At 37.8% G+C, this 23,416-nt stretch overlaps 3 protein-coding genes across 3 annotated transcripts; 2 read left to right on the forward strand and 1 right to left on the reverse strand.

Moving 5' to 3' along the window:
* Positions 1-5,996: 5,996 nt before the first annotated feature.
* Positions 5,997-8,531, reverse strand: LOC127630754 (uncharacterized). The gene is made up of 2 exons (XM_052108504.1): positions 8,096-8,531; positions 5,997-7,565 (listed from the first exon to the last, which is right to left on the reverse strand). Exon 2 carries the CDS (start codon positions 7,381-7,383, stop codon positions 6,535-6,537), a length of 849 nt encoding a protein of 282 aa, XP_051964464.1. The 5' UTR covers positions 7,384-7,565; positions 8,096-8,531; the 3' UTR covers positions 5,997-6,534.
* A 561-nt stretch (positions 8,532-9,092) lies between these two features.
* LOC127630747 (macrophage-expressed gene 1 protein-like) lies at positions 9,093-13,248 on the forward strand. Its single transcript, XM_052108490.1, has 2 exons — positions 9,093-9,567; positions 10,006-13,248. Exons 1-2 carry the CDS (start codon positions 9,118-9,120, stop codon positions 11,713-11,715), a joined length of 2,160 nt encoding a protein of 719 aa, XP_051964450.1. The 5' UTR covers positions 9,093-9,117; the 3' UTR covers positions 11,716-13,248.
* A 6,381-nt stretch (positions 13,249-19,629) lies between these two features.
* On the forward strand, positions 19,630-22,608 carry LOC127630748 (macrophage-expressed gene 1 protein-like). Its single transcript, XM_052108492.1, has 2 exons — positions 19,630-20,193; positions 20,613-22,608. The coding sequence occupies exons 1-2, from the start codon at positions 19,744-19,746 to the stop codon at positions 22,302-22,304; spliced, it is 2,142 nt and encodes a 713-aa protein (XP_051964452.1). The 5' UTR covers positions 19,630-19,743; the 3' UTR covers positions 22,305-22,608.
* Positions 22,609-23,416: the final 808 nt, after the last annotated feature.

Consider the following 23,416-nt stretch of genomic DNA (forward strand, 5'->3'; position numbering starts at 1 on the left):
TGAACACAAATTCATATTTTTAAAATCTGAATATCAGGCAGGCTGGTCATTTTTTGCACCTCCACGGTGCAAGTCAATGGATCCAAACAATGTGAATGTCCAAAAGTCACATTTAGGCAGCATGCAGGTAATCCACATGGATCCAGTTGCTCAATGAAGGTCTTCTGAAGCAAATCCTTGCGTTTTTGTAAGAAACAAATCCATAATTATGTTTGGTCATAAACGTCATAAAAACGATTTTTTTAACTAAAGAAACATTTCCGGTCGGATCTTTTATAACGCATGCTCCATTCTCGGGAACATGTCCGGTGACTCTACACTGGAGTCCCACACCACTCCCACCTGAGACCTGTGAGGATACCAGTGTGCACGCATGGGAAAGAGACTGGTTTCCTGAAGAGATGCATGCTCAAACAGACTTCATTGATTTTATTCTCTTGCTCACGTGTGGTTGTCCACGTGGACAGAAAATTTGCACTGCACCCAGATGTCCGTGGATGCTACTTGTGACGAACATTGTGTCATGTGTCAGTGCAAGTTTGTGGGGTTCGAAATGTAACCCTTTTTTCACTACATATCTTAGTATATATATATATATATAAAGTTAATTTAAAAGTAACTACAACTTGCTTTGATTCATTATATCTTCATCAAAATATCTTTTGTTCTGCATTCTCTTGCAGCCGAGAAGATTGATCAAGAAACTCTCGTCCTTCTAGATGACGTCACTCTAACCTCTCTTATCCCTGTTATTGGACTTCATCTAAAATTCCAGAAGTACTTCAAGAAGGTGCTTGACATAATTTGAAACAAACATTGGCTCAATAGATATAGAGATATATAGATATCCCTTTAGATATCCTAAGTCTTCTCTGTTTTGAATTCAGGCTGTGATTCAAATCTCACAGAGAACTAGGTTCCTGTATTTAAGGACAAGATCCTGCAGGTTGCCAGAAGAAAGAAGCAGGCTCTTCATTTGCTTTATGGTGTAGACACCATGCCAGCAGGCATTTTTCCTTTTGGGTCAATTATTCCTTTATAACACCATTTCATACTTACAGATTCATTGTGGTCAGGTTTTATTAAAGGTGCACTCGGCGATTCCTGAGAAAAACTGTGGATATTCAAACTCAACTGCCAAAACAAACACACCCCTCCCTTTAGTGCTATTTTGGAAGCTCTGCCCCCCAAATCTTCTCGGAGTCTATCCACCACTGAAAAGCCTCCCCAATGTTGATGAAGTTCTTAGCACTCGACTTATCATAATCCTTCTTTTTTTAGTTTATATTCATCTGACCTTTTTCTCTTTGTCTTTTTCTCAGCCATTTGTCCTCCTTGGAGTTTAGAAAGTTTACATCAGCCAGATTTGCCATCGCTCTTCTAATGAATTTCCCACTCTCACTCTGTCCCCACCCATCGTCCTGTGCACATGCAAGAACCACCCCCTGTTGCTGATTGGCTTGAGTAGTGTTGTGTAGATTGGTCCAATCCACTTTGTTTTTGTCCCATTTACAGCTAGCAGACTGTGAGGAGATATTTGCAGAATTTGACAAAGTGTGTTGGATTAGAATTACTGAGTGCACCTTTAACAAGACTTTTTGTTAACATTTTAAGTGATTTGTTAACATTTTGTTTGTTTTCATTCTAAAGACAAACAGAGTGACATCGCTTTATTGGTCCTTCATATGGTGCTTCCAACGTTTGTCTACAAAGAAAATGTTTAGACCAAGTTTCATAGAAACCAGGAAGGCCTTCATAGACATTCAGCCTGTAAGTTAACAGTTATTTCTAAAAACATTGCACTCAACATATACAATGCTCTGATTTTCAGTTAATGACTCCAAAAGCTTAAAAGCACCCAACAATTTCTTAGTATTCACTTAAAGGAACAATTCTGCAAGAAATTAGAATTCATTATTCTATTCTCCCTCTTGTCATTCCAAACCGGCTTTCGTTCAATTTTGGAACATTAATGAAGACATTTGAAGAATGTTCTCAGCCGTTCATGGCCATATAATGACAGACAATGATGATTTGTATTTTCAAGCTTAAAAAGGACATAAAGGCATCATAAAAGTTGTCATATGGAGTGGTGGTGGTGTAGTGGGCTAAAGCACTAAACTGTTAACCAGAAGGTTGTTGGTTCGAGCCCCACAGCCACCACCATTGTGTCCTTGAGCAAGACACTTAACTCCAGGTTGCCCTGTAATAAGGGCTCTGTAAGTCGCTTTGGATAAAAGCGTCTGCCAAATGCATAAATGTAAATGTAAATATATCAGAAGTGTTCTGAAGTGATCCTATCACTTTATATGATGATTAGATTAAAATTCAAGCCCTAATCAAATATGGGGAAATACCAATAGTTCAAACATTGGTTCTTGTCTCTCCTGAGACCAAATGTCATGACATAAGAACCAGTGAGGATTTTATTGATGTAGCCACCATGTTGGATTTCAGCATTGTATACTGGCTGTGAGTCAGTGAGTCACATTAACTACTTCAATGAAACTAGTGCTTTAAGCATAGTGACCAAACATTCAAGAGTTGTATTCTTCTTACATTGATGCAGAGTTACAGTATATTATGTTTAATTTTATTTTTTTCTTTCCAGATTGGTACCAATATGGCTGAGTACCTGCGACGTGCAAAAAACACCAAATTTCCATATGTCCTGATGCTTGGAGACAACAACCAGTGCTTTCAAGCCTTTGTTGTTATAAATGGAGAATTATTTGACAAAACACATTGCTGGCATCAGTAGATGTTTGCTTTAAGGCATTCTACACCTTGGATGTCAATTTCCCCAAACCGTGTTCCCCAGTGTGGGTACTTTTACAGATTGTGGTGTATGGACTTCCTGGAACTGAATCTCCCACTATTGATCTGTCTAAACTTCTTATATTGCTGTAGATGTTTGCATTTAATGCATTCTACACATCAAAACCGTGTTTGCATCTTAAGCATTTAATTTATTTTTTTGTATGTTGATTGAGTTTTGTCAGTGCAGAGCCAGGATCAAGGGCATAAAACTGTTATGAATTGTTTTAAGAATTAAATGTTTTTAATATGACTACAAAAAATATATTTTGACTGTTTTCCTGTGCTTGTTGCTCAGCTTGTAGTGTTATATTAGAAAGTTTGGTTGAATGCAAAAAGTAAATTTAGTATCCTTTGAAATTGCACTTAATTTGCACAAACTAATGCAAACACACTGAAAACTGTTGTCTAGTTGTGCATATTGTATATATTTCAGGGTTTCAATAAATGTTTACCATTTTATTATTACTGTAGCATGTATTACTTTTGTCATTTTTTGTGTTAAAGTTGTTTTAATGACCAAGATATCTGTTCCCAACCCAATTGGGTTAATTTTAACCCAGTAGTGTAGTAATTTTTAACCAATAGATGGGTTAAACAAATTAACCCACCATGCTGGGTCAAACATTTAACCCAACCAACTGGGTCAAAACAACCAAGTGCTGATCACAAAAGATCAAAGGGTTGCTTTTAAAAACAAACAAACAAATAAATAATCAAACAAACAAAAAACATCTGCTTTTAGATGGTCTCACAGCCTGACCAGCAAATAAATAAATAAAATCAGCCAAAAGACCAGCCTGAGGCAGCAGGAGGCCAGCTGAAACCCACCAACCAAATCAGGCTGGTTTTAGCTTCTTTTGTTGTTGTTGTTGTTCAAGGACCTGTAGCATTTTTTCCTGGGCAATAACGGTGGAAATGTTCTGTATCTTTTTTGTAGCCAGGACTCTAAGAGACATGCCTGCAGAGTAAAAATGTGTTTTTTGTCTCAAAAGAGGATATATATTCACCTTATTCTTCGCCCGTTCTATTTCCCATGATTCATAGCGGGTCCAACTGACTAAACGGTTTTCTACTTCCGGTTGAAGTGTTCGTTTACATAGAATGCTAGCACTCGCGTAAAGGCTACGGTGATAGATTGTAGTTATTAAAGTATACGAAAATTTTTCTGTCAATATGGGTAGTAGTAGGTGGCTACACACCGCTGATGATATCACAAAAGATCGTGAAGGCGACCGTATCAGCGTGCCACATCCCTCAAAATTGACAGGTTGGGTTGATGACATCTATGGCCAGGAGTTAGTCATATTGACATTATTAATTATTTTATTTTTTCGGAGGGTGTAGATCGTGAAGAAATGCGAAATTACAAAAGCACCGAGGCCTTCAATTACTTCTTTAGTAATAAAGTCGGGCGCATTTCTTTGCTGAAGCACGGAGACTATGTATTTTTGAAAGCAGAGGTAGACAGGAGTCAAAGTGCTAACCAGCCTAAAGCTTATTGCTTGGGTTATGCTGCAGCAGTCGGGGGTGATAGAGACTGTCGGATGTTCATGTATTGCTGGATTAGGGAGATCGTGCAGTCATGCAGCAGCTATCCTTTGGAAGGTATGAAGAAAAGAAAAAAAAAAGTTAATTTTGTTTTTAACTGTGATTTAATAAAAAATTACGTGATCAGATCACATTTGATGAATGTTTTTTTTTTTCGATTTAACGTTAGTTTAGCGATGTGGGGATGACACAATCTGAAACACATGGCAAAAGCATATAGATCAGATTCTGGTAACGTATTAGGTGAATGTGCTCATGACAGGTTGAGAATGCAGTTACTTCCGGAAAGACAGGGCTTGCATGTACAGATGAGCAGCGCAGGTGGAATGCAGGGACAGTCAGGAACCTTGAGCCAAAACGACTGATGGACATAAACTTCAGCCACCACAGAGCAGGAGATGAATTTAGCATTAGTGTGTCAGATGCTCAGCCACTACCAAACACCCCACAATATATGTCACATGCAGAATTTATAAATAATGTAGACAAAGACCCAACAAAGCCACTTTTCCTGTTAAAAAACAGTCTATTGGGCAAGTGTTACAGTGTAAAACCAGTAGTGCAACCCTGTAGTCTTGCAAATACTGCAGTAGATGCAAGATTTTTGAGACCCCATCAAACTCATGCCGGTTCTGATCTCACATGTGAGACATGTAAAAGTTTCTATGAGTTGTATGTTCAAGTGAGCAGTGCACAGGCTTCTACTTTAGAATCTGAAACAAGGGAGCAGAGTTCTTCCGATTTGTGGCACAATGCAAGAAAATTGAGAATAACTGCAAGTTCAGCTAAAAAGGTTCCTTCTAGAGCATCCACCAATCCTGATAAGTTTATGGCAGAGCACCTGTATCCATCCTTTCGTGGCAACTATGCCACAAATTATGGTAAGGAGAATGAGGCGGTTGCTGGTAGTGCACTTCGAGAGCAAGGCATGAGTATTACACATAGGGGCATCGTTGTTAGTGTCACAGAGCCATGGTTATCAGCCAGCCCAGATGGGGTAATTGACTCTTCTGTCCTACTCGAAATAAAATGTCCCGTCCCAAGTAAACTCCATTCTACCCTCCTGGATCAACTTGATCATAACTGCAGTGATATCAAGCTAGTAGATGGAGTACCACAACTTCAGAAAACAAGTAGCCGAGGATATTACATGCAGGTACAATTAGGCATGTTTTGTGCCGGTCTGAAGATGGCCAAATTGTTTATCTGGAGCCCAAATGACACAGTTATGTTCACTGTACCATTTGATGAGCCCTATGTTCTGGAGAGGGTAGGACATCTGAAGAGATTTTATTTCTCAACAATGTTGCCCCAGCTTGTGGATGAATTTGTTGGTCAGCGACTGAAACTGCAGAATAGATACATGAGCATAATGAATTCATAGAAAATATCCCTCAGAAACATTTTGTTCAAATCACAAAACAACTGTTAGGTGCAGCTGCGGTTAACAGTATGAAAACTCATTATTTTAAAAAGTATTTTTGTACATAAGTGAATATTTATAAATACATAATGTTGTTCATGTAAAATTGTGTGCAAATCTAATAAAATCTATTGTACACAAACTCAAATAATAACAACAAATTTCATACAGATTCAGATTTTTTTATTTAATGACATATCAGCATTCAAAGCTATTTTCATGGCAAAAAATAAATTACAAAAATACAAATATCATATAAATACAAAAAAAACCAAAAACATTAAGTCATATTATACAAGATTTTTTTAATTAAAAGGTTGTATCAGCGATTTCAGGCTCAAAAAGAAATGATCACATTCATCTAATCTTTCCTAACGATCCGCTATCTGCCCGCCCCATAAGCATGCCGTCCAAAATCTGCACACAAAAACAATTGGTTTCACCAACCACCAAAACAAAGTGTTCCAACAAATCACCGACAGGGGGTGGGTGTTGTGAGGTTTAGCTCCGACTTCGCGTGCACGAGCGCAAAACCTGATACAACCTTTAACATATGGCTATCCAAAACCATTTCAGGCCAAATTTCATACAAAGAGTAAATATAAACAGTCAAAAAATAAAAAAGGCAGCGATATGATATCAATATGAAATATACAGGAGCAATTTATGTAGATGTGTAAAGTGTGTGTGTGTGTGCCTGCGCAGATGAAACTACAACCTCAGAACACCACTGTTGTCACTTATCACTCACGGATGAGATCACCCCTTAGGTTGGCGAGGGCCGCACAGATTCGGAGGATTTTTTCAATTTTGGGGGTCATGTTAATTGGTATTACTTGAGACAAGATCTTGTATACTTTAAGTCGCCTGATTGCCCTCTCAACATGAATCCGAACATTTGCAATCCTGCGAGATGCTGTGACTTGTTCCTCAGTTAGCTGAGCACCCCCTCTAGTGAAAGCAGGCAGAACCAATTTGACCCTTTTTTCAAACAGCAAATCACGAACCAAGAACCCACGATCTGCCATGACTTCATCTCCAGGCTTTAAATAGTCCAAGATACCAGAGTTCATTGTGATATATTTGTCACTGGCACGTCCTCCATATCCAGTTGAAATAAACATGATTAAACCACATGGGGCAACAGCAACAAGGTATTTGATTGTGTTGTGCGAGTAGTAATGGCTGTAGGACTCCCCTCTAGAGTCAAGATTTTTCGCCTTCTGTAACAAACTTTCGCTGCAGTCAATGACACAGGTAGTGTTGGGAAAAAACTTCTTGAATGCAGCTGGCATAGTGGCCTTAATGGTTTCTTTTGGGAGCCAGATAATAAGAGGGCGCAAGACCTCCTCCATTTTATCAATCCAGAATGAGATAACCTTACTGGCAACACTCTGAGACACATGAAACTGCCTACCAAGGTCACCCAGCACACGATTTAATTTCAATTTTATCAGTGTCATTAGTATCTGATCTCGCACTGACAAAACAAAAGCCCTTTCAGCAAATACATCTAAGGTGGAAACAAGAGAGTTGAAGGTTTCCAGTGAGACACCAGTGTAGAGGAACGAATCGGCATCACTCTGAAGCATGGAGTAGCTGAAATCTTCAGTTTGTGTTGTGGCAGCTTTGGCTGTCTCGTCAACACCCTGCTGTTCACCATAGTTGTGGTCCAAAAGCGATGGATCTTCCCACTGGGTGGAAATAGTGCTGTATGACGGTTGTGGCACCTCAGGTATGCCCTCATCCTCCTAGTCTGTCACTTCTGCAGTTGCTGTAAAAAATAAATAAAAAAAAAGAGCACATAGACTACATGTTAAACCTCTGTCCATGTTTCTCACACTGACAACATTACAGGCAAATCTTATGATAAATGGTGATGAAAGCTCTTCCTCTCTCAGGCTAATAACTACCTGGCCCACATTACGATAGCCCTCATAGCATTAAATCTACATTGACATTTAGTGGACAAAGGCATCAACCATTAATGGCCATGTTTTTAACATATTTACTCATAAATGGCATATTGTCTAAAAAAAAAAACTGTAGGTTAGACTGCCCACAGATAACACGAATATTTCAGGCCGGTGGAGCTCGTAAAAATGTAAACACATTTACTCATAATGGGCATATTATTCATAAAAATATAGGTTAGGCTGCCCACAGATAACATAAATATTTTTGTAGCAGGCTGGTAGAGCTCGTAAAATGTAAACAACCGGAGGTAGCTAACGTTAACTAGGTTAGCTGTGAAGTGGTGCTATCGCTAACCACCTACAGAATTCAACATTAAAAGTGGCTTACCTGTCGCTTCGACACGAACAATTGCACGTCTCTTCTTCACCACTGGTCTGTCATATCCAAGGTATAATTCCGGATTGGGATGGTCATCCGTGGGGCGTTTGTCAACAAAATGGTGCGAGCAGACATACACCTTTTTCGGTGGATGTTTCAGTTTTAGCGCAGCTAACCACCCTAAACGTCTACTCTCTGGCATTGAATGTAGCTGATACGGAACCGGACACGGGCATTCTCTCCTTCTAATCATGTGATCGAAGCACTCAGTTTCTAAAAAGTTTTTTATCTTCTTTGAATTGTTAAAACAACCAACAACAGCACATGTGGAACCTGAACTCATTCTCTCGCTGCTAGTAACTTACTGGTCGATCGCTACGAACCGGAAGTTGACAACCGGTGTCGTCGTAATGGCAGCGCGCATTGGTTAGAGCAGAATAAGGTGAATATATATATATATAAAGTTGTTTTATGTGTTGGTTCTTTGGAACTTCAGCCCAGTGCCTACTGGTACACAACACCTGCTAATTCTTTTTCACTTTTGATTTAAAATATAAAAATAAATTAAACAAACCCACCCCCTAGCTCCTGCAAAAAGTATCCAATAATTTCAGTTCCTCTTACCCAGAAATGAACGGAAAAAATAGACACATCTACATCATCTAAAAAGTATAGAAACTAACAATGAATCACAAAAGTGTAGAGGAATCGCATACAAAATATTACAAAGAAATAGGCCACAACCCACAATAAATATCAATATCAGATTTGTTTTCATCCAGTCCTCAAAATCACCCTTCTATTTCACTTTTTAAACACCGGTCAAATTATTTGGGGACTGTCTTTATCTCTAAGGTAGCCTCACCATAAAAAGGAACTAGTTCAAGGTTGTTGTTGCCAGATGTATGTGAAACCGAGAAATTGTCTCATATTGAGGAACTCGCTAAATTGCAGATGTATAATTTATTGAAGGTCACTCACATTTAATGTGACTGAAGAAGGAAGAGCACATAGTGTGAAAGCTGGCAGTCATGGAGTCAGGAGCATTCTTTCTGTTGATGATTTGCTGGTTTATGAATGTCGGCAATCTACATCCACTCTTCCGTCCCAGTAATGGACTTCGTGAGTGTCGCAAAATCTCAACTTTAACAGCACTGGAGGTGCTACCAGGTGGAGGCTGGGATAACCTGCGTAACTTAGACATGGGACGGGTGATGAACCTGAGCTATGCCCAGTGCCAGACCACAGAGGATGGTGTTTATCTAATTCCAGATGAAGTCTTTGTCATTCCACAGAAAGTGAGTGGAATAGAAACAAACTCTGAGATCATCACATCATGGCTGGAACAGAAAAGCTCCACTTCAAGCTCCATTAACGCTGATGCTTCCTTCTTTTCGATGGTCAATGCAAAATTCTCTACAGAAAACCAACGTATGAAAACCCACCAAGTGAAAGATAATTCTGTAACAGCACGAGTTCAAGTAAGTAAAAAAATTAATAAATACATTTAAAAAAAAAACTCTTGATTTTGAAATTATTTGAGTATATGTTTGTATGGTCTGTATGTAGAAATACCATGTAAAAGCAATATCATTAAAGACATTTTAAGTAAACAAGGATCATTTAAATAATAAAAAGTAGGCCATTACAAAATACTGTTGCTACAACCTTTATTGTTTGTCAGACTTTGAGTACATTTAAGGCATCAATCTAGTAATACAAAGTCAGTACAATTAATACAATATTTCCTAAATCAAAACATAAAAATGCCCCACTCTTTTCAATATTTATCTTTAAAAAAAAGAAAAGAAATAAGCATTACCATATTTAAATCATATTTTCTAATTCAAGGAGCATTGTGCATTGCATATTCTGATTATTTCAATCCTTGTTCAGTGTCTCATATTGTTTTTCTACAGGTACGTAACCATCTCTACACAGTAAAAGCGTTTCCTGATTTCATTTTGGACTCGCGCTTTGCTCGCCAGGCAGAGGAAATCGCAGATGCTATTGAGAACAATCAAACTCGTCAAGCAACTTATCTGTCAGAGAAAATCATACTTGATTATGGTACTCATGTCATCACAAGTGTTGATGCTGGTGCCACTTTGGTGCAGGAGGACTATTTAAAAATGTCTTTTGTCTCTAACAGTCACTCAGACATGTCTTCTGTGTCTGCCTCAGCAGGTTTCAACTTTTTTGACAAAGTTAAATTTGATATTGGTGCTAAAACATCCAAAGTGACATCTGAAACCAGCAGTTATCAGGGTAACATCACATATTCTATAGTTCAGAGCCACGGAGGGGCTTTATTCTACCCAGGCATCACACTGCAGAAGTGGCAAGAGAGCACGCTTAATAATCTGGTTGCCATTGACCGCTCTGGGCTGCCTCTAGACCATTTTATAAATCCATCAACATTTCCAGACCTCCCAGTACCAACAGTTCATAAAATGGCTTTATCAGTCCGTCAGGCAGCAGAGCGCTACTACAAGGTAAATATCATTCCTGGGTGTGTAAATCCGGATTCCAAAAATTTCAACTTTCAGGCAAATGTGGATGATGCATCCTGCGAGGGTCCGGTCACCAATCTTAGCTTTGGTGGCATTTACCAAAAATGTGATCCATTAACATCAGATGGAAATGCCATGTGTGATGAGCTAGCACAGCAAAATCCAGCCACTGGGAATTATTCATGCCGTCATCCTTACTTTGCAACTCTGTTACGCTCTGAGACAGTAGAAAGAGGTTACAATCATTATGAGTGCCAAAGTCACTGTCATCGTTGTGGTTTCCTATGGCTGTCTACTTGTTGTGACCAAACATGTGGTGATGTTTACCGTGTCCGTCGTGCAAAAATTGACACTTTCTGGTGTTCCACAACTGAGAAATCTCCTGAGTATTCTGGATATCTTTTTGGAGGTTTATTTGGATCATCTTTGCAAAACCCATTGACCAAATCGAATGGCTGTCCTCCAAATTTCTTTGCTCAACATATTTTGTCTAATGGCATGATGGTTTGTCTGAGCAATGATTATGAGACAGGAACAAGATTCTCTGTGCCTTTTGGAGGTTTCTTTAGCTGCCAATCTGGTAACCCGCTTGCAAAGGGTGAATCTCGCTGTCCACCTCAGTTCAGCCAACATCTTGCTGCCATTAGTGATGGCTGTCAGATATTGTACTGTGTCCAGTCAGGTGTGTTCACTAGTGGACAGTTAACACCTGTTCGCCTCCCACCATTCACAAAACCACCATTGGTCAGCATGATTGCGACAAACACTGTAGCTGTAATGACTGAAGACGATCGCTCATGGGTGAGAGTTGGAGAAACTAAGATGTGGCGTCTTGCAAAGCCTGGAGAGATTAGGCAAATGGCATTAACGTTTGACAGATCATCTCCTCAGATGTCCGGAGGAGAGAAGGCTGGTGTAACTGTTGGTGTAATGGTTTTGATTGCTCTTGTGGTGGCAGGAACTGTGTTGGTAGTGAAAAGAAGAAGGAGATTTTCTGGCATCAGGGTAAACAGGGGCTATGAAGAGCTTCAGGGTGAGGGCCAAAGTGTTGTAGAGATTCAGAAAGGACAGAACGAGAATGCAAATGAAAACCTTACTCAAACTCTGTTAGGATAATATTCTCTTTACTGTTCAGGGATTTACAGTTAAAATGGATTATAACAGTACAATGAATATGATTAATAGTAGTAGCAATAAAAGTTACAATAGTAGTGAACTTTTCCAGTAAATATTCTCTAAAGAAAACAATCACATTTGTTTTACAACAATCAAAGCATCTGAAGAATTTTGTTGCAATGAAAACAAATAAGTTATTTGCAATGTAAGAAATTGGGGGGGGGGGGGGGGTTTAGTGTTACTTATGAGTGTTTTATGTTAGATATCATAGCAAAATCTAGGTTGAGATTGTCCAGTATGCATTGGTTTCTGTTGTTTAGTGTGAATGATTCAAGAAAGTGTTTAATTTTTATACAGAGATTTTTTTGTCGAAAGCTGTAAACTCTGTGCCATCTTTGACTAATCTCTGAGGTCTCCAAACTTCTTGAACTTTGGTTCCAGGAAAAGCTAAACTTCTTTGCATGTGTTCTTCGCACGTGCTCTCATTTGAGCATGCAAAATTGCTTCAGTTACGGCAACGAATATGAGCAACATAGGGTGTCATCATCCAGGGGTTGTTTTTAAAACAGAACTAATTATTAAAAACACATAATAATCAGTTAAATATTTTAAAATATACTTGTACCTACCTAACTAGTCTTTTTAAATGTAAGTTTCACAATACTAACGATACTATTCCACTATGCTAAAGAGGAAGTGAAAATGTCTTTGCATGTGCTTAAATTTTCTCTCTCCCAAATTCACATATGTATGATAGGAACAAAGTGAAAGGAACACAAAGTGTATTGTGACTGTACCTTAAGCCCAGTCCAGGACAACATTGAGAACAACTATCTGAAAGATGGTCTGCTTCTGCCTCTATTTAAAAATAAATACGTAAATAAATGTATTTTTTTTAAATCACAGTTTTAACTTGATCATTAAAGCTGCACTACTTAAGATTTTTTGCTAAATAATTAACAAAAATCCTGCCATTGACTTCCCAATTTGCTACGGTTAACTTACTTTATTTGGTCTGTCGGGTCAGATTTGACACAAAATTGCAGACATGTCATTCGTCCTTGTAAGTTTATGTGATGTTCTGGCGAAGTTGTTTTCTTGCTGTAATGTTTGGATATGTTTTCTGGTAGGGTTGTTGAAGCTTAATGTTGCCATGCTTGAATGAATCGATCATTACTCAAGGAATATTGTGTTTAATGATTGCGCTGTGTTAGCCAATGTTTTCTGGTCGAGTTGCTGTAAAATGTTTACTAATATTCAGGACTTCTAATTTTTTCCTACCCCAGTCACAAAAATGGACAAGTTGTTTTCACTTTTCATTGACCTATTCGCAGATAGTCTGTTTAAAATCCATTATACATAAGTACAATGTGCTGCAAGGTATTTGCCCATAAAATGCATATTCATCTCAAGTTGTTTCTAATTTGTTTCTATTTTATGTTTATAGCATTATAAAATATATATAGTAATATATTTATATTTTGTTTAGATAGTATGTCACTATCACTTTATTACAATTTTACTGCCAAAGAAATGAAAAATGAAGCTTTTTATTGTTGTAATTGCTTTATTGCATATTTCTGCATATTAATTTCATGTTTAATAAAGTATATTTCATCTGTTTCATTCACGTAATATCTAATATCAATGTGAAAATAGCGTGTTATATTTCCAACTCTGCAGGTAAATTTCTCCTTGTGATCACAGACAAAGCAGGTAACCTCGAACCATGAGATTTATCCACACAGAAGAGCTGTGCCAAAACAGTTGAAATAAAATATTCCTCTGCAAGTTATTTGCAAATTTTGGTTTCCAACACAGATGTCAGTAAAGAGCCCAAAGTTCTGTAGTGTAACTTTGAAGGTATAACTTTTACTGTCATGAGGTATGACATTATTTTGTTGATTCTAATAGTTGTTTCCATTCATGTTTTAGTTTTTGTAGAATAGATGATACATATTGCATCAATGAACTTGGTCAAATGCTAAGTATTGGAATAGCTTTATGGCAAGTGTCTGTTAAATCAATAAATCTACATGTTTATAATGGCTTTATGGCTATAAAATGCATGCTCAGTTAAAATTTGTCAAACTTTAGAATGATCATTGTTTGACAGTGCCACAGAGCCACAATGTTTGCACTTTTCAGGGAAATCCCCTACGAATTGTTTATTTAGTCTCTGCTTGTAAAGCTGGAGAAGAATGTATACAACTTAAAAAAGGTGAACAGTTATAGCATCTAGAAACATACACTTTCTATACAGTATATATATATATATATATATATATATATATATATATTTAAACCTAAAATCTTTATGTTGGACAAAAAGTTTTTTCCATGTGCATTTGTTAACTACTCAAATTGTTTTGTATTAGACTGAACTGAAAATTTCACTGGGTCATTGTACTGACAAAAGATTGAAACAAAATGTATTACATTTTAGAATAATTTGTTCCAAAGTCAGTTCAGAAAGTCCATTGCTCAAAGTATTAAGGTGTGGTCACACTACGCTTTAAGCTTTGAAATTACTTCAGACCCCTCAGAAATTACTTCCACCAAGTTCCAAAGTCTAAGTTCAAGTTTGGTGAAATCTGGGCTGCAAAATTCATATTATTTTAATAGATGATCTAAACATCACATATTGATCATGGCTCAATATATGGAATACAAGATTCAAAGCTGAATGCTTGCAGTGTTGCAGGAAAGTGCATTCTGATTGTTTTATTATTATTATTTGTTAATAATAATTCGTCTTTCAATATCTGTCAAAAGTTACAGAATTGGACACTGTCAGGGTTGTCGATTCTTGTTTTCTTTAGCGCAGGGCACTCAAGGTATAGCTCAAGGCTGCAATGTTATGATCATATAACCAACTGAATGCTACTCGCTTAATCTCAGTAACCAGCCTTTTATTGGAGACTTGTAACTAAAGTCTTTTCTGTTTGAATGATGCTGCATCCATGCCACTAGGTGTCAGTAAGTCCAAGACAACATGCATAAAAAATGTGGATCTTTAATTAACGTTTCTCAGAAGCACACAACCCAGGTGAAAATACAAAGTCTCAAAAATGTTAAACTGTTCTCATTACAATCTTAGAAATGTATTGTTATTTTCGCCATATACTACAATCAACTTTGGTAAGGGAATTCATGAAACTAAGGTTTGCAAATAAAGTTTAGAGCATAATAAAGCTTACAGTATAATACATTCCAAACAAATGTAAGATGGCTAGGATCGACTCAGTGGTCTTGAGAAAATAAGTATCAACCATGTGATTTGTGGACAGATTTGATGCTTTTGCATCAATGAAAGCTGGGAGGGGAGGGCTAAATATGAAATGAGGAATTATGTGTAATTCTGTAAGTATTCTGCCATTTCCTTTATTTATTGACTCTATAATTTAATTGTGCAATTTATGTTCTGTTTATATAATGTACATGTAATTATAATTTGCCATATATACACTCACCTAAAGGATTATTAGGAACACCATACTAATACTGTGTTTGACCCCCTTTCGCCTTCAGAACTGCCTTAATTCTACGTGGCATTGATTCAACAAGGTGCTGAAAGCATTCTTTAGAAATGTTGGCCCATATTGATAGGATAACATCTTGCAGTTGATGGAGATTTGTGGGATGCACATCCAGGGCACGAAGCTCCCGTTCCACCACATCCCAAAGATGCTCTATTGGGTTGAGATCTGGTGACTGTGGGGGCCATTTTAGTACAATGAACTCATTGTCATGTTCAAGAAACCAATTTGAAATGATTCGAGCTTTGTGACATGGTGCATTATCCTGCTGGAAGTAGCCATCTGAGGATGGGTACATGGTGGCCATAAAGGGATGGACATGTTCAGAAACAATGCTCAGGTAGGCCGTGGCATTTAAACGATGCCCAATTGGCACTAAGGGGCCTAAAGTGTGCCAAGAAAACATCCCCCACACCATTACACCACCACCACCAGCCTGCATAGTGGTAACAAGGCATGATGGATCCATGTTCTCATTCTGTTTACGCCAAATTCTGACTCTAGCATCTGAATGTCTCAACAGAAATCGAGACTCATCAGACCAGGCAACATTTTTCCAGTCTTCAACTGTCCAATTTTGGTGAGCTCTTGCAAATTGTAGCCTCTTTTTCCTATTTGTAGTGGAGATGAGTGGTACCTGGTGGGGTCTTCTGCTGTTGTAGCCCATCCGCCTCAAGGTTGTGCGTGTTGTGGCTTCACAAATGCTTTGCTGCATACCTCGGTTGTAACGAGTGGTTATTTCAGGCAAAGTTGCTCTTCTATCAGCTTGAATCAGTCGGCCCATTCTCCTCTGACCTCTAGCATCAACAAGGCATTTTCGCCCACAGGACTGCCGCATACTGGATGTTTTTCCTTTTCACACCATTCTTTGTAAACCCTAGAAATGGTTGTGCGTGAAAATCCCAGTAACTGAGCAGATTGTGAAATACTCAGACCGGCCCGTCTGGCACCAACAACCATGCCACACTCAAAATTGCTTAAATCACCTTTCTTTCCCATTCTGACATTCAGTTTGGAGTTCAGGAGATTATCTTGACCAGGACCACACCCCTAAATGCATTGAAGCAACTGCCATGTGATTGGTTGATTAGATAATTGCATTAATGAGAAATTGAACAGGTGTTCCTAATAATCCTTTAGGTGAGTGTATACTGTGTACTTGTGAAAAATGTTGCGTGAGGATGTCTTCAAAAATAATGCCATAAATAGTTTTCATTTATCAATGAACATCATACAAATTCCAGTAAACATAAAAAAGCTAAATCAATATTTGGTGTGGCCACCTTTGCCTTTAAAGCAATTTTTCTTGGTTGTTGGCAGATAGGATGTACCAAGCTTCTTGCAAAATTCACCACAGTTCTTCTATCTATTCTCAATTAATTGCTTCTGTCTCTTTATATAATCTCAGAGAGACACGATGTTCAGTGGGGCAATCTGTGGGGTCCATGACATCTGTTGCAGGGCTCCCTGTTCTTCTATTCTAATCTTTTCTATTTGCAAAAGTAATGTTTGGGAGTCCAAAATGTATATTTTCTATTGAAACACTAAAGCTGAAGATATAAATAATCATCTTTTTTGGGGGGATTTTCTCCCCTTTTTCTCCCAATTTGGAATACCCAATTCCCAATGTGCTTTTTAAGTCCTCATGGTCACGTAGTGATTCACCTCAATCTGGGTGGCGGAAAACAAATCCTAGCTGCCTCCGTGTCGGAGACCGTCAACCTGCGCATCTTATCACGTGGCTTGTTGAGCGCGTTGCTCGCGAGACATAGTGTGTTTGGAGGCTTCACACCATCCACCACGCTCCCCACCGGGAACAAACCACATTATATCGATCACGAGGAGGTTATCCAATGTGACTCTAACCTCCCTAGCAACCGGGCCAATTTGGTTGCTTAGGAGACCTGGCTGGAATCACTCAGCATGCCCATATATTCAGTATATATATATATATATATATATATATATATATATATATATATATATATATATATATATATATATATATATATGCATAGAGTATATACACTGATCAGCCACAACATTTAAACCACCTATTGTGTAGGTCCACCTCATGCTGCCAAAATCTTTGTTATCTGAGTTACCTTAGACATTATTTGTTTTGGGCACCATTCAGAGTAAATTCTAGAGACTGTTGTGCATAAAAATCCCAGGAGATCAGCAGTTACAGAATCCATAAGATTATCTAATAAGCCGATCATGTGGCAGCAGTGCAGATATCATAAAATCATGCAGATATGGGTCAGAAGCTTCAGTTAATGTTCATATCAACCATCAGAATGGGGAATAAATGATCTAAGTGATTTGGACCATGGCATGATTGTTGGTGCCAGATGGGCTGGTTTGAGTATTTCTGTAATTGCTGATCTCTTGGGATTTTTACGCACAACAGTCTCTAGAATTTACTCTGAATGGTGCCAAAAACAAATAAAACATATACCAGATTTAACCAGGAGCCCTAAAACGACATTATTTGATGCAGGGTCGACATCACCTAGCCTCATTGTGGAATAATTAATGCTTCTCAACAACTTCTCTAGTGATGTAATGTGGAATAATGAAGGCCTCTTTTACACTTCTTTTGTTGGGGGTGGCTACAACTGTTTCCTGTTCCAAAGATGTTCTAAGGAATGTGTTTTTGTCTCTGTTCTCACGTTTCACACTACCTGGAATGTATGTCACCCCCATATAAGGTAAAGAACTATTTCATTGGTGGGGGTACAGTGGAATGTGGTTTTCTGGACCATATAGCAGAATGCTGAAGCAATAAACGCTGAAGAAAGGATTTGATACCATTCGTGTCTGTCAGTTCTTTCTTTCCTCGGCTGAGCCGTATCGAGACGGGGATTGCAGATCAACAAATAAATTAAATACATTGGATGACAAAATTATCTAACACTCATAAAATGCGAAACTGTGTGCATTGTGGAACAAAAAGTGAAGACGACTTACAAGGAACCTTTTAGGCAGTTTCATGGTCTACATTCCTCACATAGTCTTTGAGTGTTTCTCATCGGAATCAGAGGAGAATTAGAAAAAACCTGATATATACTTTATGTATGTAGTTATTTCCACTACACGAGTTAACCCATCTTGAATTTTGGTACATAGCAAAAGATCACTTCGCACATGGTTGTATTCTCATTCTCTCGCATTCACATGTGTATGAATGGAAGGGAAAGGTGCAGACAGTCTAGTGTGACTGCACTTTAAGCCAAGGACAATCTTGAACAACTCTATAAGATGGTATGTTTTTTGCCTCCCATATTATTTAGTCAGTTTATCTTGATCATTAAAGGTAACATTTTTATTTTCCTGTGGTGTCCACTATTTTGTTGATAATGACAGTTGTTTCCGATGTGACACCCTAAACTACATCTAGACCTACTTTAAAAAGCATTTTTAAATTGTATTACAATTATTATGCATGTAGCCTAGTTTCATAACCACAAATTAATCGAGAGACTAGAATATTGGTACTTATAATTAAAAATAATTAAACACACTGTAGAACCATTGAAAAGACTAAGTGAAACCAAAATGGTTATTAAAAGTGGTGAAAAAATTTTAATAAATTGTGACAGCATCACATCCCTCTTATAAATATATAAACTTAACATTAATCAGTTTGTTTTTAGGCAGTTCAGCAAAATGCTCGAAGTGGGTTAGGTGTGATCACAGTAGGCTTTAAGCAAGCAGAAGTACTTCTGAATCCATTATACTTTATAAATAACTTTTGTAAAGGACCAGCATTCAAGTTTGTGTTAATCATTTTGTTTAAGGTGCTGTAAGCGATTTTAGCCATTCTGGAACTTCCACCAGACTAGCCGTTGAATTAGCCACACCAACTCTTTATAAAAAAAAAGCACTCCCCAAAGACATGCACATAGACACAAGAGACCATTTTATTAAAACAGATGGAGGGTCACCCTGAGCATTTCACAGGAGCAGGACACCATACCGGCATTTACAGTATACAAGCATTTATGGTCATGGAACCCATTTCAATGATATCTGACAGGTATGAGGTGTATTCTGCATGTCAAAAATGTTGCAGGGTCTTTAGTACTTCAGTATTCACAAAATGTGAATATGTGAAATAAAAAAGTTAGTATGTATGGCGTAAAAAGTTCCTTTTATGCCATACATACGGAATTTCATTGTCTACAGTACATTTAGTGCAAGCAAGGCAATACAAAGCAAGGCTTCAGCAACTCGCATGGAAACAAGAAACATGGAAACAAGTTTAACCCGTCTGCTGAGTGTTATTTTTGACCAAAAAAAATTATTTAACAAAGCATGAATAGGAAGTAGTTAATGATCTCAGGACTTTATTTCTTGTCTGGTGGATTGTCTGTGAAGTGCTCTCTTTGAGGATCTCACTATATTCTAAACGTTTCCAGATATAATTTACAAAAGGTCATACATTCTGTGACTGAAGAAGGAAGAGCACATAGTGTTGGCAGTCATGGAGTCTAGAGCATTCTTTCTGTTGATGATCTGCTGGTTTATGAATGTCGGCAATCTACATCCACTCTTCCGTCCCAGTAATGGACTTCGTGAGTGTCGCAAAAACTCAACTTTAACAGCACTGGAGGTGCTACCAGGTGGAGGCTGGGATAACCTGCGTAACTTAGACATGGGACGGGTGATGAACCTGAGCTATGCCCAGTGCCAGACCACAGAGGATGGTGTTTATCTAATTCCAGATGAAGTCTTTGTCATTCCACAGAAAATGAGTGGAATAGAAAGAAACTCTGAGATCATCACATCATGGCTGGAACAGAAAAGCTCCACTTCAAGCTCCATTAACGCTGATGCTTCCTTCTTTCCGATGATCAATGCAAAATTCTCTACAGAAAACCAACGTATGAAAACCCACCAAGTGAAAGATAATTCTGTAACAGCACGAGTTCAAGTAAGTAAAAAAACGTTGATTTCAGACAGCTAAATGTCAGCTGATGTTCAATTAGTCTAATAAGACACAGCAAGTGTTGAACGGAATACGCACAATGTATATATAAATAGTATGAAAATAAATTTTAATTTCATGTCATTTTTTAAGTAAAAGAAATTGCAGGCCATTCAAAAATATTACTGTTACTACAACCTTTATTGTTTATCAAACATTAATATACTAGTGATACAACAAATACATGTTCTAATGCAATTATTCCTAAATCAAAATATAAAACACATTTATCTAAAATGGAATAAAAATGACATTATCTGATTTCTCTCCCTCAAGAACTATGCTATCTACATAAAGAAACATTGTGCATTGCATATTCTGATTATTTCAATCCTTGTTCAGTGTCTCATATTGTTTTTCTACAGGTACGTAACCATCTCTACACAGTAAAAGCGTTTCCTGATTTCATTTTGGACTCGCGCTTTGCTCGCCAGGCAGAGGAAATCGCAGATGCTATTGAGAACAATCAAACTCGTCAAGCAACTTATCTGTCAGAGAAAATCATACTTGATTATGGTACTCATGTCATCACAAGTGTTGATGCTGGTGCCACTTTGGTGCAGGAGGACTATTTAAAAATGTCTTTTGTCTCTAACAGTCACTCAGACATGTCTTCGGTGTCTGCCTTAGCAGGTATTAACTTTTTTAAAAAATTTGCTATTGGTGCTAGTACATCCAAAGTGACATCTGAAACCAGCAGTTATCAGGGTAACATCACATATTCTATAGTTCAGAGCCATGGAGGGGCTTTATTCTACCCAGGCATCACACTGCAGAAGTGGCAAGAGAGCACGCTTAATAATCTGGTTGCCATTGACCGCTCTGGGCTGCCTCTAGACCATTTTCTAAATCCATCAACATTTCCAGACCTCCCAGTACCAACAGTTAATAAAATGGCTTTATCAGTCCGTCAGGCAGCAGAGCGCTACTACAAGGTAAATATCATTCCTGGGTGTGTAAATCCGGATTCCAAAAATTTCAACTTTCAGGCAAATGTGGATGATGTATCCTGCGAGGGTCCGGTCACCAATTTTAGCTTTGGTGGCATTTACCAAAAATGTGATCCATTAACATCAGATGGAAATGCCACGTGTGATGAGCTAGCACAGCAAAATCCAGCCACTGGGAATTATTCATGCCGTCATCCGTACATTGCAACTCTGTTACGCTCTGAGACAGTAGAAAGAGGTTACAATCATTATGAGTGCCAAAGTCACTGTCATCGTTGTGGTTTTCTATGGCTGTCTACTTGTTGTGACCAAACATGTGGTGATGTTTACCGTGTCCGTCGTGAAAAAATTGACACTTTCTGGTGTTCCACAACTGAGAAATCTCCTGAGTATTCTGGATATCTTTTTGGAGGTTTATTTGGATCATCTTTGAAAAACCCATTGACCAAATCGAATGGCTGTCCTCCAAATTTCTTTGCTCAAAATTTTTTGTCTAATGGCATGATGGTTTGTCTGAGCAATGATTATGAGACAGGAACAAGATTCTCTGTGCCTTTTGGAGGTTTCTTTAGCTGCCAATCTGGTAACCCTCTTGCAATGGGTAAATCTCACTGTCCACCTCAGTTCAGCCAACATCTTGCTGCCATTAGTGATGGCTGTCAGATATTGTACTGTGTCCAGTCAGGTGTGTTCACTAGTGGACAGTTAACACCTGTTCGCCTCCCACCATTCACAAAACCACCACTGGTCAGCATGATTGCGACAAACACTGTAGCTGTAATGACTGAAGACGATCGCTCATGGGTGAGAGTTGGAGAAGCTAAGATGTGGCGTCTGGCAAAGACTGGTGAGATTAGGCAAATGGCATTAACGTTTGACAGCTCATCTTATCAGATGTCTGTAGAAGAGAAGGCTGGTGTAACTGTTGGTGTAATGGTTTTGATTGCTCTTGTGGTGGCAGGAACAGTGTTGGTAGTTAAAAGACGAAGTAAATCTGCTGGCAGTGTTTATGAACAGTTTCAGAGTGAAGGCCAAAGTGAGTGTGGTGTAGAAATGAAGAGAAACCAACAGAATGAGAATGCAAATGAACAGAATAATGATACCTGATGACTATTTAGTGATTTACAGTTAATATTGCATTGCATAAATGCATTATATCACAATTAGTAGTAATAGCAGTAGTGGCAGATACACGTGTTATAGCAGCAGCAGTAGTGACCTCATCCAGTAAACATTCTCTAAAGATAAATTATCACATGTTTTACACATAACAATAAAGCATCCAAATAAATCTATAATATAAATAGGCCTACTGTTGTGTATTTCTATATATACTTATATTTTCTATTCACTTTTTATTTTAATCATTTGTTTTTATTATTATCTCTGTCTTGTTGTTGTATTGCTTGTACCGTGGAAGCTTGTCACCAAAACATATCCATTGTATGTGTAACTACACTTGACAATAAATCTCATTCTGATTCTGAAGTAAAGAGTTCTTGAAGAAGAGATGAGTAACTGCTAATAACAATGTCAGTTAAAACCTACATTTATGAAGTTTGCATTTGTTTTGAGGCATATACAGGAGAACAGGGGTACATGCACCCACCAACTTTGGGTAAATATCAAATCGTCAATATTATTTGACAATGTACCTTTTTCACATTTCCGGGTTTTGGAACATGGAAGTAGATTATTGCAGGGAAAACTTCTATTACAGTAAATGAGAGACCATAGGAAATATTATTTTTGCTTACATGTTTGCTCCAACAGCAAAATAAAAAAATCCACTATTATGTCTCTGGCTTTCCACAAGGAAATAAAAATAGAGTGGTGGATTATGACAGAAGAAAGAAAGATGCCCAATTTAATGACACTCTCCCTCAGCAGCTATAGAAATCCCATTGCAGCTGTGATAGTTTTTTTATATTATTAATTTGAGGGTAATATAACTCTAAGCTTAATGTTATAAATTTACAGCATAATTTTATGAAAATATAAAAAACATCAGGGTCATCAAATACTTATTAGTCATTCACAAATAAGGTTGTACAAGGTGTTATGTGAGATCTTTTAAAAATCTAGTTTAAAACACTTGTCATATTCTCAGAAATGTAATCTTTGTGTCCATTTGGTTTCATACATTTTTGAAAAACCTTTATAGCTTTTTCTCCTAAACAAATGTGGTGTAACCAAGTAAAACGTATTATAATACTTTG

The sequence above is a fragment of the Xyrauchen texanus genome, chromosome 37 (assembly GCF_025860055.1).
Source record: "Xyrauchen texanus isolate HMW12.3.18 chromosome 37, RBS_HiC_50CHRs, whole genome shotgun sequence".
Taxonomy (NCBI): domain Eukaryota; kingdom Metazoa; phylum Chordata; class Actinopteri; order Cypriniformes; family Catostomidae; genus Xyrauchen; species Xyrauchen texanus.

What these genes read in the sequence shown, in the direction of transcription:
- LOC127630754 (XM_052108504.1), bottom strand. Translation starts at nt 7,383, where the DNA reads ATGCTTCAGAGTGATGCCGATTCGTTCCTCTACACTGGTGTCTCACTG.
- LOC127630747 (XM_052108490.1), top strand. Translation starts at nt 9,118, where the DNA reads ATGGAGTCAGGAGCATTCTTTCTGTTGATGATTTGCTGGTTTATGAAT. An exon ending in CTGTAACAGCACGAGTTCAA is followed by an intron (nt 9,568 to 10,005) that starts GTAAGTAAAAAA and finishes GTTTTTCTACAG; the next exon opens with GTACGTAACCATCTCTACAC.
- LOC127630748 (XM_052108492.1), top strand. Translation starts at nt 19,744, where the DNA reads ATGGAGTCTAGAGCATTCTTTCTGTTGATGATCTGCTGGTTTATGAAT. An exon ending in CTGTAACAGCACGAGTTCAA is followed by an intron (nt 20,194 to 20,612) that starts GTAAGTAAAAAA and finishes GTTTTTCTACAG; the next exon opens with GTACGTAACCATCTCTACAC.